The sequence below is a fragment of the Engraulis encrasicolus genome, chromosome 21 (assembly GCF_034702125.1).
Source record: "Engraulis encrasicolus isolate BLACKSEA-1 chromosome 21, IST_EnEncr_1.0, whole genome shotgun sequence".
In the NCBI taxonomy this organism is placed as follows: domain Eukaryota; kingdom Metazoa; phylum Chordata; class Actinopteri; order Clupeiformes; family Engraulidae; genus Engraulis; species Engraulis encrasicolus.
The window spans coordinates 9,723,621-9,741,120 of NC_085877.1; the positions used below are offsets into that span (position 1 = coordinate 9,723,621).

At 40.4% G+C, this 17,500-nt stretch overlaps 2 protein-coding genes across 3 annotated transcripts in view; one reads left to right on the plus strand and one right to left on the minus strand.

Annotated features, from left to right (window-relative positions):
* Positions 1–17,500, plus strand: part of LOC134437950 (carboxypeptidase Z-like) — a 40,690-nt gene that overhangs the window by 10,855 nt on the left and 12,335 nt on the right. Inside the window, exon 5 of the mRNA XM_063187527.1 lies at positions 1,022–1,243. Coding sequence (XP_063043597.1) covers positions 1,022–1,243 — 222 coding nt within the window. The remainder of the gene's footprint in view (positions 1–1,021; positions 1,244–17,500) is intronic.
* Positions 8,985–14,535, minus strand: LOC134437951 (uncharacterized). 2 transcript variants are annotated; one of them, XM_063187528.1, is made up of 8 exons: positions 14,409–14,534; positions 13,777–13,833; positions 13,580–13,621; positions 12,023–12,097; positions 11,607–11,726; positions 11,354–11,458; positions 9,354–9,414; positions 8,985–9,141 (listed from the first exon to the last, which is right to left on the minus strand). In XM_063187528.1, the coding sequence occupies exons 1-7, from the start codon at positions 14,464–14,466 to the stop codon at positions 9,386–9,388; spliced, it is 486 nt and encodes a 161-aa protein (XP_063043598.1). In that variant the 5' UTR covers positions 14,467–14,534; the 3' UTR covers positions 8,985–9,141; positions 9,354–9,385. The 2 variants fall into 2 exon arrangements, with proteins under 2 accessions (XP_063043598.1, XP_063043599.1); XM_063187529.1 differs by lacking the exon at positions 11,607–11,726 and having other exon boundaries at positions 14,409–14,535.

The window sequence follows — 17,500 nt, forward strand, 5'->3', positions numbered from 1 at the left end:
TGAATGACATAATTTTTGTTATCTGGTATTATGACGTCATTATGACATCATCTGATTATAATGCCCAAAATCTCGCCATAATGTATTTTCCATCAAATTTAGGTAATGCACTTAAGTTTTAATGATTATATGCTTCAGACTACTTTAATGCTCACAAAGCTGTCTGATGCTAATGGTAATAACAAAAAAATATGAAAGAGGAACAATAATGAGACTTAGATCAGTGATTTTCGATCAGACATACCTGTCAGAAAACCGTTGCCATGGCAACGGCAAAATGATAAACATAATCTTTTGGTACTAAACTGTAGCCAACTCAATTTTAGGAAAAGTCACCAAGTTTCGTAGTCGTTAAGGAATTATACATCAAAGTTGGTGCGGGCACTTTTAGCCCCTCCCCCCCCTAGTCTGGAGAGGGTTAATGCACTGCGTACCTCCAGTGGCACGCTGTAACAGTCATTCAAAAGTTAAGTACCATAGCACTATGATAATGAAGCCAATTGGAGCTAATTTGGAATGGATTGGATTGGAACCAATTTTGGTCCCCTAGGTAGGGGAAATTCTTTCTCTGCATTTATCCCATTTGGACTAGTGAATCACATTGAAGTATACACACTAGTCCGTAGCAGTGGGCTGCCTGCTGAGTGGTGCCCGGGGAGCAGCGTGGGGGTTAGGTGCCTTACTCAAGGCCTTTAGTAATGCACCACGACTTGGTCATTGCCATTCTGGTAGCAGCAAATTTGTAACGCTGCGTCTTAATGGGCTAAAAACAAACAAACAAACACTCCATAGAAAAGTGGCCCTAGCTGTCGTTGCGCCGCCCTGACGTGTGCTACTGCTGAAACGTCACTGACCCGTTTATGTGTTCTCTCACCAGGAGAGCAAACTCCAGAGATGCTAGTCTGTGTGTGTATGTAAGTTCTTACATAGTTTGCGCTGTGTGTGTGTGTGTGTGTGTGTGTGTGTGTGTGTATGTGTGTGTGCGTTTATGTGTGTGTGCGTTTTTGTCTTCTTTCGGCAGGTGAGGAGACTCCAGAGATGCTAGCGGCTAGCGTAGCGCCCCAGGAGCCGGCCACCATCCTGCAGTTTGTGTACCACACACATTCCCAGCTGGTGAACACACTGAAGCGCACGGCGGCCCGCTGTCCCGACATCGCACAAACACACTCCATCGGGCGCAGCAGTGAGGGAAAGGAGTTGCTCGTCATTGAGTTCTCCAACAACCCTGGACAGCACGAACTATGTAAGACCTTGCACACACACACACACTTATACACACACACACACACACACACACACACACACACACACACACACACACACACACACACACACACACACACACACACACACACACACACACACACACACACACACACACACACACACACCATAGGGCGCAGCAGTGAGGACGAGGAGCTGCTTGTCATAGATTTCTTCAACAACTTCTCGAAAGCATAGTTGTTAGCCAGTTAGCAACTTGGGTAGTTGCCATTGGGAATATGTATTGCAAACAACAAAGTACAGTAGGTAATATAGTTAGCATAGTAATATGGTTTCGAGAAATGCCCCCTGGACAACGCAAACTACGTAAGTCAGTGAGTGTGTGGGTCTGTGGGTGCTTTTGTGTTTATTGTAGCAGCATTATAGTTGAGTCTGCGTGCCTGTTGAGTAGAGACCGTGACTAGAAAGAGCACATTGTTTTACTTCTTCTCAAGCAGATATTGTGTCTGTTTGCAATACTGCCTGTTAGCTTTGGCATAGTTGCCTCCATGCCACGCCAACAAAGCTTTTTTGAATTTGAATTTCACGGGAGAGAGAGGTGGGGGGGGGCAGAGAGAGGAAAAAGAGGGTGTGAGAGAGCTAAAGGGAGAGAGAGAGAGACAGAGAGAGAGAGAGAGGGGGGGGGAGAGAAAGAGACGGAGAGAGGGAGAAAGAGAAAGAGAGGGAGAAAGAGAAAGAGAGACGGAGAGAGGGAGAAAGAGAAAGAGAAAGAGAAAGAGAGACCGAGAGAGAAGGGGGAACACAGTAAAGTAGCTGGCCTTTCAAACTAAGCAAATATGTCACAGTCATCGTCCCTCCCCGCCAAACACAATAAATGTTTATGAGAATCATGCAATTATGCGAGACAAAGAGCACATTTTCTTCATCTTTCTTTCTTTCTTTCTCTTTCTTTCTTTCTTTCTTTCTTTCTTTCTTTCTTTCTTTCTTTCTTTCTTTCTTTCTTTCTTTCTTTCTTTCTTTCTTCAGTTACCATTATTCATTTGAGTTTGTATTTGTGCTCGTATTACATTTGTATTTTAGGTTTTATTAAACCCTGAGTTGCACGTATTTGTATCATGGGCACTGAACAGAGGATCAGTGTTGCCAGATATGTCTGACCAAATCCCGCCCAAAAGCTTCTCAAAAACCGCCAATATTCGCTAAATTCCACCCAAATTCAACAAATTACATTGACTTCTATGGGCCCAAAACGGTTGGAAAAAACGCCAAATGGCTAATTTTTCCATTTTTTACCCGCAGACGCTCATCCCAAGCAGCCCAATTGGGCGGGCACCCGCCCAATCTAGCAACACTGCAGAAGATAGAGGGACTGTTCAGTAACTGTTTCAGTACAGGTGCCCATGAAGCAAGGACAATTTTGCACTATTACATATGTATCAGACATTGACACTGCCACCTGCCAACTGGCCAAATGCTGGTAAAACTTAATAGTAGAGTACGTAGAGTAACTTTATTAATCTCCAGGGGGAAATTCAGGATAATAATAATAGTAATAATTTCACTGTCACTAGCCAATTTGTCAGGGAACAAGATTATTTTGTTTACACCTTGTGTATCATTCTTTTTCATTTAAATTCAAGAAAAAGCTCAATTATCTTTCTATTTGTTTTATTTATTTATTAATTGTAGAACAATTTGCGGTCATCTTCTCGCATTAGAACCCCATTATCTGAGGTTAGATATATAGTATCATGGTAAAGAAGAAGAAGAAGAAGAAAAACTAGATTGCATTGTCGCAGAAAATGCTGCAAGCGGGTTTGCCTTTTGGGCCAGAGCTGAGCAGTTATATATGGGTAGATGATGTGACGTGTACATTTTGCTGTCACAGGCTCTTAAAATTAAGCAAATTCATGCTTTCAAAATGGTCAATGTTTTTAAATGATTAAACTAATGTCTAAGTTGTGAAAACAGTAATGTGTAATAAATCCAGAGTTTAAATAAGTATACTTAATTTTGAGTCAAATGTCAATTTTTTCCTATGGTGTGACGGTCACAAGCCTGGTTCTCCATATTAAAACATTTTAAATAAATAATCAAAGCTCAGTCATTTGTCTAAACAACCCTGGCATGTTTTTCAAGGTGTCTATTTTAGCAAGTGGCAATGCTTACATTTTTTCCTGTTTTTCTGAGACCGTGTGGACTTATGAAACTTTGTCACAGAAAACAATATCCTGTGGTGTGACATCACATTTTGGGTAATTCAGTGGATAATTATATATTTTTGAAGCTCCAGCTGTACTTAAATTGTGACTTTAGACCCTGAAGAAGCCAATGGCAAGGGTGGATTTTGGTGTTTTTCTCTCAGAGTTCTTCAATCAATCAATTACGTTTTGATACCACAAGATTAGTTTTGTAGAAGTAGTATTAGTTTTGTTGTAGTAGTATTAGTTTTGTAGTCCTTTGGCGTGACAGCCATAAAATACATTTTGACAATACTGTATATTTTTTATATTTTTGTATTTCATTTGGCAACGACATGGCTTTAAATTAACTCAAAAGCTCAAAAGTCCTATGGTGTGATGGTAAAAGTCCTATGGTGTGACACTTTGCAGTATCACACCAAAGGACAAACAGGTCACACCAAAGGATTAGATATCTGAGAAATAGCTTTTAAAACAACTGGTAGTACATTTTTTGTTTGTTTTGTTGTTTGAATAGATACATATTGTGTATTCAAATTACTTATTCCTTTATTGGCCATTGGAATTTATACTTTGATGCATTGTTGATGAATAGTTGCTGTTGATTTTAGATACTGTCAAAGGATATAAAATGTCATTAACGGTGCTTTGAAATCATAAAATATACAATATAAGTAACCCTCCTGTTATCCTTGGGGTCTATTTGACCCCTTTTAATATTTAACACCTGAAAAATACATGAAGTACATATGTCTTCTGCCTCCTCTTTGATGACTTTTCCTAAATAGATGGGATGAATGTGAAAAAAGTGAAATTTCAACAAAAATGTTTTTCCTAAGTGCTGTACACATTTTGGTTACATACGTGTTCCTTGGGGTCAATTTGACCCCAATTGTTTCAAGTGTATAAAACATGATTGGAACATCCATATTTTGCAAATAAATGTTAAAATATGTTTAGATAATGTGAAATACATGAAAATAAGCTATTTAGCCCTGTTTCTTCTGAAAATGTTGCTTTTGTTTGGCCCCTGATAACTGAAATATACTAATGACTTGGGGGAGGCCTAAAACTAATTCACGGCAACATTTTGGACAGTGGTGGCTATACAGCATTAACATTTTGACAAAATCCACCAACTGAACTTTGTTGTACCTATAGTGCCATCATGGCAACCACCACAGCAACCCCCCTACCCACCAGCCCTGTACCCTGGGAGCTACTTTGCACCCTCCCACTACACACACACACTAGCATAAGATGGGTCACATATAGTCAGCATTGCTGTGCATGCTGTTCTGTGCCCAGCATACATAATTATAAGTGATGGTATATTTGAAGAGAAGCTTTATGATTGTGATCCAAATATTGAAATGGACTGTTCTGATGGTGACAAGCCGATGTACTTCTTTAGATGGATGCGATCTCAAGGTTGGTTGCTATGTTGAGAGATATAATGGTGCTATTCTTCTCCTCTATTCAGTATGGTGTTCCAAATTGACATAGTTGTCTGCAGCATTGGTTATAAACTGCTGTTACCTGACATAGAGAAGGCAGGAACAGCAACAGCTGTAACTTTTGTGAAGGACATACACATTGACGTCCATACCACAAGTTCTCCAGTGGGCATACATAGTGAATAGAAGTAAACATACAATTTGCTAGCCCTGTTCCTTCAAACATTACCCCACTACCATGAACATGTAATAAGTCTACAAGGAACACATGCTCATTTTTGCTTATGCTTTTTTATGCTCCTTATGATTTTTTCTTTCACACTAATTCAAGCGTTGAAATAATGTAGAAAACAATGATTTTCTATGATGTTCCCGAAACTCTTGGTTGGCAATGTATCCATGTTCTTACCTAACTATTATACTTGTGTTATAGATACACATTCAAACATTCAAGGAAAATGAATGTTGGAGTTAAAAACCTTCTGAATGTTTGGGAAAATGTCTATTTCTTTTAGGGTCAAATTAACCCATACGGTAATAGACAGATAATATCCTTGATAATCAAATTTGTTTTTTCTTTTCAAATGTTATAAATAATAGAAATTCATATTTAGGGAGTATATGGAGCCACTAAAGTTTCAATAATATGTATCCATATGTTTTTAGACCAATTAATGACATTTTATTGCTATTTTTTCAAATTTTCGCCTAGTCATGGATTAAGCTGATTCAACTTCTTTGTCAGTCCAGCTCGTCAGTTGTTGTGAAACAGCAGTAATTCAGCATGTAAAACTCCGCACGGCTCGTGGGCAGCAAAAAATAGTCCCAACAATCCCAACTGCCAAGGCGGCAATTAGGAGACCTTTTTTGCTATGTGTACTCGATATAAACAAGCGTGCATTGCGAGTCAATTAAGAGTAAAAGAAAATGTTTCTCAAATCATGTGTAGGGGTTGGTGCTACACGTTTAGATTGACTCTCGCTGGCTTAGCTACATTTCGTAGTGATGGCAGTCTGGCACAAGTGCGCCGGAACATGTTTCAAACCATCAACTGCGAAAACCATTAAACCACTGTTCCGAAGTTTGCTTCAGTACGGAAAAACCATGTGATATATTACGTATTAAACAGTAAACTGGTTCAGTTTTCCGAAAGCAGCTGCAGTGTTTCGCGCTGCCACACGAACCAGCAGGCGTGCGCAAATGTGTTTGGCCTGTTGCAGAGGCGTCTGCCAGGTTGCAGTGGAGAGAATAGATACTTTATTGACAGTCATTAGGCCTATGAGTGCCACTTGATAGACAAGTAGACAACATCATAAGTTATGAACACAACAAGGAGAAGACATTAATGTTCAGCAACGCTTTATTCTGATCGCCCAAAAAATAGCCTAATAATAAATTAATAAATAAATAAATGTGGCATCGTAGCCTTTGTAATTTCGTCTACCTCAACTGCCTCATCAGTAGCCCAAAATGTCAAATGTCTGGAAGTTAGTGTGCAAAAGTATGAGCTCAGTCCAATATTGGGGGTAATGTCGCAGATGATGAGGGCACAACATCTCATCTTATCGAATTGAGCTCGTTTAATTGCAAACATGGCTCTTCACCAGGAGAGGGCCCTGTTACTGAAGCTTCAAGTACTAACCCAATTTTTGAAGCAACGTGCCTAAATGGTTCAGAGCTTCAACAAAGCTTCATTGGCCCATCACTAACATTTCACCTCCCAGAGGGAGTCTAAAACAAGACAGCCACTGACGTGAAAAATAGGACCAATTTCCTCCTTACTAAACCTAGGGCAGGGATTTTAACAGTACTGAGCCCCAAAATAGTGGCACACCCCTTTAATTGTACACCTTTAGGCCTACATTTGACAGCATGTAGGCAATTAAAAAAAAACCTCACAACCACCTCGCAGACGCCGACCCCTGGTTTTTACATTGCAATGATTCAGCGAATGCTCTCTGCAAAATGTTTCACCTAGGCCCTATGCTTTTCTTTATCCGAAAAGAATTATTTTCTGAAAGACAAAAGACATGAAGTGCAATAAATGTATTTTTACGCACTGAAATTTACAATGTCAGGACCTCCGCCTTCGAGCACTGTTTAGCGCAAGGTGGGCATCGAACACGGGCCGCTCATGTAAGGCGCAGTTGCGTTGCCGCTTACACTGCATCCACGCTAAAAGCTTAATTTGAAAACGCATGCCCGACTTGCCAACAAGACCGCATTTGACAAATCGTAGATATGGACTTCCCCCTGTACGTGCATGAGCGCAATGCCAGCTTTGATGGGCACGACTGAAGTGAGCCACGTTTATACGCTGCTGGTCTTCAGTGGTGAATGGTTTCAGCCTGAAGTTTAAGCTGCCGTTAGTTGAAACCCGGGATTTTGCACGCAAGCACTGCTGCATTCAGCGTCAATGATGGAATGGTCCCCTGGGTAATGACACACTAGACTGATGGCACCCTCATATATTGTCAAAAATATCACTCCCTTCCCATCCACCCTCCCACCCCACTAGAAGGTGCATACACAGTCTACAGTCCCATAACCACCTTGGACCTCTCAGCTAAGGAACTGCACCATCTGATAGTCATCTGAGCTAGTCATTAGATTTACACTGTGTGCAGAATTATTAGGCAAACATGTTTTTTGACCATATTGTCCATCATATGCATATTGTCCGCCACCAACCTCTGTGGACATAAACACCTATTGGATTTAAGCATTCCAGGTCATGCATATTGGTATAATAAGAGACAGTGTGATCGGAGGGGCCCAATACCCTATATCAGGGCAAAATTAGTGTGCATAATTATTAGGCAACTTTGTTTCCTCTGGGAAAATAGGCCACAAAGGAGATCTAACAAACTCTGAAAAGTCTATAAACAATTTTGAAGTCTTCCAGAGGGATGTGGCTGTCTTGAAATTGCCCAGATATTGGTCATATCCGTCAAATGCACCGTTACGAAGTCATCAGTGTCACATGCATTGTGCTCACAAAGTAACTGCCGGATTGAGAAGAATTGACGGTCAAACTATCACAAAATGATTACCCTGCAGTGCTGTTATATCCCAGAACTGAAACCTACATCGTGTGTCCACAAGAACATTGTATTCAGCACTCAGAGACATGACCAAGGTAAAATAGGTTGAAACCTGAAGACCACTCAACAAGAAATGCAGTCAAGACTGGGTCAAGAAAGGTCTTTAGACAATTTTGTCAATGGTTTTATGAACTTGTGAAAGTGACTGTTAATGGACCAGATCGATGAGCCCATGGCTAGATCGGTAATGTGCACACTCAGATGAGTTCCTGAGTTCTACTCAAATGCCAGCAGAATACTGCATAAATACCATTGTCTTCTTGAAAGTTGCAAACTTTTCCCTCACTGATCCAGCTATGGGCTCATCCACCCTGTCTGTCAATTGTCACTTTCACCAGTCCATAATACCTTTAAAAACTCTGTCCTAGGGTATTTCTTGACCCAGTCTTGACTTAATTAACTTGTTAAATGGTTGTCTGGTGTCATCCCTTCTTACCTTTGCTATGTCTGAGTGCTCAACAACCTGTTCTTCTGGACACCTGATGTAAGTTTGTATTCTGGAATATGATAGCACTGCAGGGTAATAATTTTCTTGTAGTTTCACCTTAAATTCTTCAAATTTTTGGCAGTGACATTTCATGCGAGACTGATGACTTTGCAACGGTGCATTTGATACTTCTGTGCTAACGTTACCAACGTCTTGCCAATTTCAAGAGAGCCACATCCCTCTGGAAGACTTCAAAATTGTTTATAGACTTTTCAGAGTTTGTTAGATCCATTTTGTGGCCCATTTTCCCAGGAGAAAGCAAAGTTGCCTAATAATTATGCACACCGGATATTGGGTGTTGGGCTCCTTTGATCACACCCCCATCTTATTATACACATATGCGTGATCTGGAATGCTTAAATCCAATAGGTTTTCATGTTCATAAAGGTTGGTGGCAGAAAATACGCATAAAATGGACAATATGGTCAAAAAAACATGTTTGCCTAATAATTCTGCACACAGTGTAGTTGGAACATGTGATCATGCAGAAAAGACTGGAGAGACAAATAACAGATTTATTCTTTTTATTTCTTGTCCGAAAGGTCATACATTAAACAAGTCAAGCGGCAACAATAGGACGGAGCAGTCTAGTTAGTTGAGAGATTCAGCGGTTCAGACAACATGTCTTGTAGACACGCTCATCGCATTTTGAGGGGGGCGAACAGCACCTAAAAGGGGGGAGACAAGAGCCACAAGTGTCAATCTGCTTCCAAGGTATAAACATTTCAAATGCTTCTAAGTGAGGATGACTAAAACCCAAAGTCACTGCACACAAGCTTTGCAACACATTGCCCTGTTTCCCTTAAATGTTACCACTGTCCAAATGTAATCACTAAAATACACAGGATAAAACAAGAGCTGATCACGAAAGCCTGTTTACCTTCTTCTAGTCTCCGATGAACATTTTGTGGACTACCTGGCATCCTCCTCACTGGTGTTACCTGAAATAAAACACGCAAAAAAGTATTTGCAGTTAGAATAAACTGTGCAGACAGTTATGAGATTACCTGGGGCCTCATTTATCAAGCATTCTTAGGCATAGATCTATGCGTAAATCGTGCGTGCGATCATTCCTGAGTAAAGTGTGGGATTTATGAACATGTAGGGGAGACCGGGGTTGGTTGTCAGTCATCATATCTCAGCCAATATAGGGCATAGATCAAACGTTTTTACAAAGATCTGTTCAGAATTGGGGTCTAAGGTCACCTACGTTGATAGTGGAGGTGAAAACAGCATCACTTTGAAGTGAGACAACTTAGTGTTTTTCACATGCAAAACCAACTTTTGATGACTCAATTGTTTTTCTTATAAGTCATGACACTAAGTTGATGTCACAATAAATATTGCCATTTGAAAGTGTAAAGGTAAAGCTACAAATTGGTTAGTTTCTTTCGGAGCTAGAGTAATGCATGTCGACACAAGCCTCCAAAATAGCTCAAAATGTCAGTTGGGGTAGGTCGTCACAATTTTTTCGGGGTTGGTCGTCACATGAATTACATTGCAAAGTTGTTAGTACTGGCATTGTTATGACTTTTATTGGGCTAAAGTTTGTCCTGTGCACTGTATGTTTACATGATTGAGGATTGGTTGGCTTTGTGTTTAACATTTATGAACTTATGGATAACATTTATGGATTAATGATTTGGAATGAATTTCATTTCAAAATTGACATTTTAATGAATTTAATGGCTTTTTAAAATGTAGTTGATGCTTTTATACACATGAGATCAGTTCAGTGTAGTTTAGTTTCATATTTCATTGAAAATAATGAAAAATATATAATTTAAAATATGTCTCTATTTTTCCATTTTCACCATTACAATAACACAGGGACAACCAACCCCAAGGGGTGTGACAACCTACCCCGCAATGGGGTTGGTTGTCACATCTGTGCAAGGTGCCTTTGACAATCCATATCTTTTTAAGAGAAAGGAGTCTTCTGTATCTAAGACTATCCAAATGAACCTGAGACATCAGTCAATAACTATGAACAGAAAGGGTGTCCTTACCATATACCAATGTAGCAGAAATTAGATTTAACTAAAAAGTGTTACAACCAACCCCGGTATCCCCTACTTGAACGTAGAAATGTGCCCAAATCTACGCACACCTCAGACCATGCGTGCCAGTGGAAGAAACACGAAATTGCAAACAAGGTACCATGCAAGGTACAGTTTACTTTGAATGACAATGGAGCATGACAGTGTGCTATTTTACAGTGTTTTCGTCCATGTGCATTTTACTTATTTTGAAACACTGTCCTTCTCCTGTCGAAAGCACCTCCACGTTTGCCGCGGAAATGTTTTTATCTCCGCATTTCCCGCCAGCGCTTCGACTGGCGTGTGTTCATGTTTTGTCCAAACAGGGTGGCGCCTTCGAATTAACATGGCATTTGAATATATTTTAACACCATACATGGTTACTTGGAGGTGTTTCAGGATGCAAATTACCCCGAATGCGCGCGTGCACATTGATTTGGAAGGTGTGGGATTTATCATGCAGACATGTGCGTAGGAGCAGCCAACGCACGTTTGATAAATCCCGATTTTTCTGTACTTGCAAACATTCTAAATTTCACTCGTAAGACACAATTTAGAAGACATTCTACGAACTGATAAATGAGGCCCCAGGAATTTCCTACTATACGCTTAGCTGATATTCTGCCAAGTGACTTGCAGCTACAGAACTCATTCCCTGGAGCAATATGAGGTTGGGCGTCCTGCTGAAGTGCAGTTCAGTCATGGATGAAGGTGTAGGGATACATTGTTCCTACTGGAAAGTGAAGAATTCAAATATGCAGATTTAAACAGCACCTTCTTAATAATTACACCATAACTGACCATGGGTGAAGACGGTAAAAAAAAAAATCTTGCGCCCTACCTTCCTCAGAAGACTGGCCGTCAGAATCCTCAGAAGACTGGCCGTCAGAATCCTCAGCGCTGTCTCCTTGGCCCTCTTCAGCTTGGCTGTCAGAGTCATCTTCACCTGAGTTATGCAAGGGAAGCAATCAGAAGCATTGCAGACAGTTGTGGCATATTACGAGTACCATCCAAGGTGGTCTTATTTTTGGAGGAACTGGTAGCTGCTACATCTGTGTGCAAGGAAGGCTGATCATGAACATCTTGCTCCATACCTTCCTCAGAGGAATCGTCATTAGAATCCTCATCACCATCATCTAGACCATCATCTCCCACAGCCTGGCTATTATCACCATCACCTCGGTCATCATCCTCATCCACATCTGGATTATGCACTGCAGAGAGGGCCTATATGGCTTACAAAAACAGCACATCTTTGGCCAATAAGACCCTCAATCGTTGATCCAAGTTTAGACATTAAAAGTAGAGGTTTCAAGATTGTCTACAAATAGTGAAATGTATTTTACAATTAAACAGAAGTAGGAAGTTGATTCAGCACTCAATAGTTCAGTGAACAAATAATTGAGAAACACAATTGACATGTTAAGTGAACCATCCTTACTTTGTTATCAGTATGAACAAACTTCATGAAGAGGAACTTGCTTCACAATAATCATTACAAATTCTGTACCTGTAGATTCTGGCGTGGCTTCATCCAAGGGAGTGTGTGCTGTGGTAGCAGACACATCATCTTCACTCAATGGATCTGGCCAACAATAGATTAGATTAGATTATACTTTATTATCATGCAAGCATGAAAATTGTCTTTGGTCTCACAGGGTTAAAAACAGACAGACAGACAACACACATACAAATGCATCCACCCCCCCCCTCCAACCACCCCTTCCCAGCACACACATCATATGCAAGTCAAAAGATTTCAAATCAGAGGTTTTGCAGTCTGTATTATGCCAATCCTCCAGTATAGTAGAGGTAGCCCTACTCAAAAGATCCAAGGGTATTGCTTACAACCTTTCCTTGGGCAGCAATGGGAGCAATTTGTTCAAAGTCTACAGGCATACCCTTTTGTTCATTCTCCCTTTGCCTGGAGAAAGGTCATTAACCGTTGAAACTGGCAATAGAAATGGACAAATTCCACAACAGTCTGCATGTACAATTTCTACATCCACCATTTAACCCTCTGAGGTCTAAGGCCTTTCAGAGGCTTTTAGGCTGCTTGCACCACCCTGACATTTTCAAGTATTTTCAACTAACAGTAAGCATCTATGCAAGCGTAAAATATATGGTTGCATTCTGAAAAGCCTGACAATAAATAATCTGAAAGAAAATTGGGTGTCATACAAACATGTTTTATTTAAATTGAGTATAAACACAACTGTACAAAAAAACAGGTTTCAGAGGTCTTCAAAAAGTGCAAGAAAACACACAATAAATATATCTAGCCAAGACTTTTGAAGTTTGAATCTTGTAAACAAATGTGTTGGCTGCATAAAAGTAAAAAGGGCATTTAGAAATGTTTTGTTGTTTTCATACAAAATGCAAAAAATAAACACTATGTCAGGCCACTGCCTGTCTCATTTGAATACTAATGAGATAGGTGTGAAAAACCTCTAATGGCCCACACCCCCCTGTCAATCTCCATGTGCTCTGATAACACACCCCCCTGTCACTCTCTTTGTCCTGTGGCCAAGAGAGGAGCATGGCTGTGTTTACCCTAGATGAAAGGGGCGTGTTGTCACCTCTGAATAGCCACTCAAGCACCGGTACTTTACATGTGAATAGCTATACGTGTGGCTGCTACGGGCAGAGAGTACAGAATATGCGAAGATTTCTTTTCACTTTCTTTAAATTGGGCCAGCTATATAATTTATTCAACATATATATATATATATATTTGAAATCTGGAAGGTCTGAGGTTTCTAATGGTGTAACTTATATGTTTCAATGACAAAAACTCACAGAGTTACATATTTGTTTTTGGAGACATGTCAAATTGCCCTCTCAAGGGCAATTAGACCTCAGAGGGTTAAAGAACCAATACAAGTGGTCTATGTCTATTATTTGGTGCTTGAGCAGTCATCCCCACTAGAGTCAGGGTCACATAATAAGCCAGTTGAGTTAATAATTACATAGAAAGGATTACTCCCGGCTCCCCATTGTGTTCACCTACTGTAACAAAGAACTAGATGGAGAAAACAGGTGCCCACTCAACAACCCATTACTGTACCTTTAGGCTGCTGTGGCATGAGTCTGGTCTGGATCTGTTGATCTGGCAAGTAACAGGTCAACAGATATTAATGCAATGAAATCAGAAGTCCATAATGCCAATCCTACAGCATATTGTAGTGACTACTCAGAAAAAAGGATGTTTACAATGATTTGAGCAACAATGTGACCAATTTGTTCAAATTACAGTCATCATACCTTTTTGATGAGCCTTGCCTTTGCCTTGAGAAACCCCTTTAACCGAAGAGGTGGAAACTGGCAACAGAAACGGAAAGGTTACACAAAGCCTGCCAGCACAATTTGTACACAAAGTTATGAGGGAATGGTTTCAAACCCAGTCTAATGCATTAAGTATGATTACAACAAAAACAATACAAGAGACCTCATGACTCCAGAACTTTAAGAGGTGCCATGCTTTTCACTACTCAGGAGTACAGGTGTGTCCCAGGTGAGGCTCGTTAAGTAAAATGAGGACGCAATTAGAACAGATTTAAAAGGTTTCCCCACATCATTAAATGAACACCGCAATGAATACACAGGCATAGAAAATATAAATAGTCTTACATCTCCACCCTACCTACTTGGAAAACAATAACTACTGCAATGGAATGGAGTGAAATATGAACACTTGTAATTATGCCCACCCTCCAACTTTTGAATGTGTGCCAAAGAAAGGTCAAGGACTATGGGAAAAAAAAGGAGTTTCCGTTTCCTTTGGCTGGAGCATTCCACTTAGAGAACTTAGAACTGGAGCAGAAGCTGAGAGGTTACAAAAAAATCCTTCATGGCCATTTTCTATATCTAGCAATGACAAATTTAAAACTACTCACCATCACAGACTAAAACATTAAGCAGCACGACAAGCACAACCACAACTGGGAATCTCATGATGCTGTCTACAATAAAAGATACCACCAAAATTCTTGAGTCTGAAAGTTAGTCAGTCTACCACCAACACTCTGGAGTCCCTTAAATAGTGCCACACACTCAGCACTATGGCCTGCTGCTCGTTAGCAATGGGTGTGTCCCAGGTGAGACTCATTAAGAAAAACAAGGATTGTGATTAGATATGAGCCAAGGTTTCCCTACATAAATCATGAAAAGTATATTTGACATACTGTATGTATTGTGTACGTATACATTTATTAGTAGGCCTACATTGGAAACAATTTTGTTACATTATATTTTTAGTATTAACTATTCAAGTGTCATAGATGTAACAGTAAATGGCATTGACGGCCTTTGACAAGATCCAGATCTTAGTGGGACATTCCTTGCAAAGACCTTTTCAAAACACTGCCTCATTTGTCTCTTTTTAAATATTTATTCAGTGTTTAAGATTTCAGTCTCATCACTCCATTGTCCATCACCACAACCACTCCCTAGTGAAGCTGTCTTGCCTCTCCAAGGGCCTAGACCCTACAGCCCCTACCATCACGAGAAGGGTACAGTCTAGTCTCCTCACTCCCCCGTCCATCACCACTCGCCAAGTGCCACTGTCAGGCCTCACCTCTCCAAGGCCATGCTCCACCGTACATCCCCTCCCCCCAATCAGTGGTGGAACAATTGCACACGGGGCCCAAGGGCAAAACATTAATAGGCCCCCACAAACAGCCTGTCAAGGTCAAAATAGGGCTCCCACCAGCAATGCGTAAAGGCCATGGGTCCAGGGTCAAATGCCCTGCCTGCAGCTCTGCCCCTGTGCCCAATGGGTTTCTTGCCGTGTACAGTCTCATCACTCCTTTTCTCTATCACCACCACCACCACCAATATCCATTGTCAGACTGCATTAGTAACAAAAAAGCAATGCATCACTCACGGCACAATGCCTGCAGTCTGATTACCGTAGTTCTCCACCGAAACCCGTAAACACACATCGGCAGACTCAATATGTTTCCTTGTTTGCATTTTCTTTCACGTAAAAACAGACTTGGTATGTCAAAAAGCAGTACATTGCCTTCGCAGTTTGTGTAAAAAATACTATGCTTACTGAGCTACAAGTAGAAAGTTGAGCTGAGCAGTTATATATTTAATACATAGATCAGTGCCTTGCTTAGGCTTAAAACAACTATTGTGAAAACAAAGCAAAATAATTTGGAGGGAAAATCCATCCACCCAGTCAGAAGTTATGGGCCAAACAAAAATCAGTCCACCTTGGAATTCAAACAAAGAAAGGGAACTCGCACACCGTTCTGCCGAATGCAATGTTGAGCTTTTTATTGCATTAGAAAAACAAAAAAGGTGCTACCCAAGTGTGGTGCAAATGTTTCGGTCACAGTCAGACCATCATCAATGCAACGATGGTTTCTATTTGGTGGTTTGATTCTAATGCAATAAAAAGTTCAACATTGCATTCGGCAGAACGGTGTGCAAGTTCCCCTTCATTGCTTCAAGTTAATCCACTGGAACCTACGCACCCACCAGGCATCAAGTTTAAGAAGGTCCATCTTGAATTCAGCCATCTTGGGGAAAGTGGCCTCCAAAATCAAATCAGTTTATGTACCTACCCTAGAGCAGTGTTTCTCAACCTTTTTTTAGGCGAGGCACCCTTTCAATTCATGAAAAATTTCAAGGCACCCCAAACCAACAAGCCATAACATGGCATCGCATCCGCTACCACATATGCTTAGAAAAGTAACACATTTGGAGACGTCACATGACCTACTTTCGAAGTTGCAGCTGACTAGGGCGACCTATATTTACTTTATTGTGTGTAAATGGCAGATGAAAGATTCCACTGACTAGCATTAACTTATCAATTTAGACAAATATGTATTATATTGTTTCCGCGGCACCCCTGAGGGAGGCCCGCGGCACCCCAGGGTGCCCCGGCACCCCTGTTGAGAAACACTGCCCTAAAGCATTAATACATCCAATCTGGGACAAATCCATCCATGCGGTCAGAAGGTATGGGCTAAACAAAAATTTGGTCATCTTGAATTCAGCCATCTTGAAAATGGCTTTCAAAATCGAATTAGTTTTAGTGTTTGAACAGTGTCTCTATATCGAAAGGCCTAGGAGGAGATACGTTTTCCATTAACAAGATAAATAATAACTAGATTGCATTCTTGCAGAAAATGCTGGAAGCGGGCTTGCCTTATGGGCCAGAGCTAAGCAGTTTTATATTTAATATCTCTACATAGATCAGTGCCTTGGCTTAAAACAACTATTGTGAGAACAAAGCTAAACTTTAAAAAGCCCGCTTAATAAGCAGGATTTAGAGATTACTATAAGCGTGGTAAGCCCACTTAATAAATAATAATAAACAGGACTTAGAGATTACTATAAGCATGGCAAGCCCGTTTAATAATAAAGAAACAGGATTTAGAGATTACTATAAGCATGGCAAGCCCGCTTAATAATACAGAAACAGGATTTAGAGATTACTATAAGCGGGACTTGCTATGCAAGCCCGCTTAATAAACAGGACTTAGACAATACTATAAGTGTGGCAAGCCCGCTTAATAATATCAAAAAGTTGTGGCTTGAATAGCTGAATGGCTAGTGACACGGGAAAACCACTAGCCAAAGTTATTGTCAAGCACTGATATGTAGGCCTATACAAATAATATATTTGATATTATAAGATATTATGTGTGATATTATAAGATAATATGTCTAGAGAAATAAGGGCATTTGGGCATTTGTTCAGAAGTGGTTGAGAACCACTGATGTATTTAGACATCCTCGATAAAGTTGAACCTTGAGGCAGGAGGCAGAAGGACAGAGGAAACTAACTGTGGGATAGATATTGACATACACACAGGGTGCGTTCCAATATGCGACCTTGCTTCCTCCACTTGTGCTTGTGGCCTCGTACCAGGACGTAATATGTCATGATAACATCACTAGCAACAGCATTATATTTCAATGTCTTGCAAAAGCTCAATTGTAAAGTCTTTTTCTCATTTGCAATTGGGAT

Excerpts from the sequence above, each read along its gene's own strand:
- LOC134437951 (XM_063187528.1), bottom strand. The coding sequence starts at position 14,466 with ATGAGATTCCCAGTTGTGGTTGTGCTTGTCGTGCTGCTTAATGTTTTA. Across the intron at positions 13,834-14,408 it reads TAATGTTTTAGTCTGTGATG|TTTCCACCTCTTCGGTTAAA; the intron begins GTGAGTAGTTTT and ends TTCTGTTGCCAG. Across the intron at positions 13,622-13,776 it reads AGGCAAGGCTCATCAAAAAG|ATCAACAGATCCAGACCAGA; the intron begins GTATGATGACTG and ends GTTACTTGCCAG.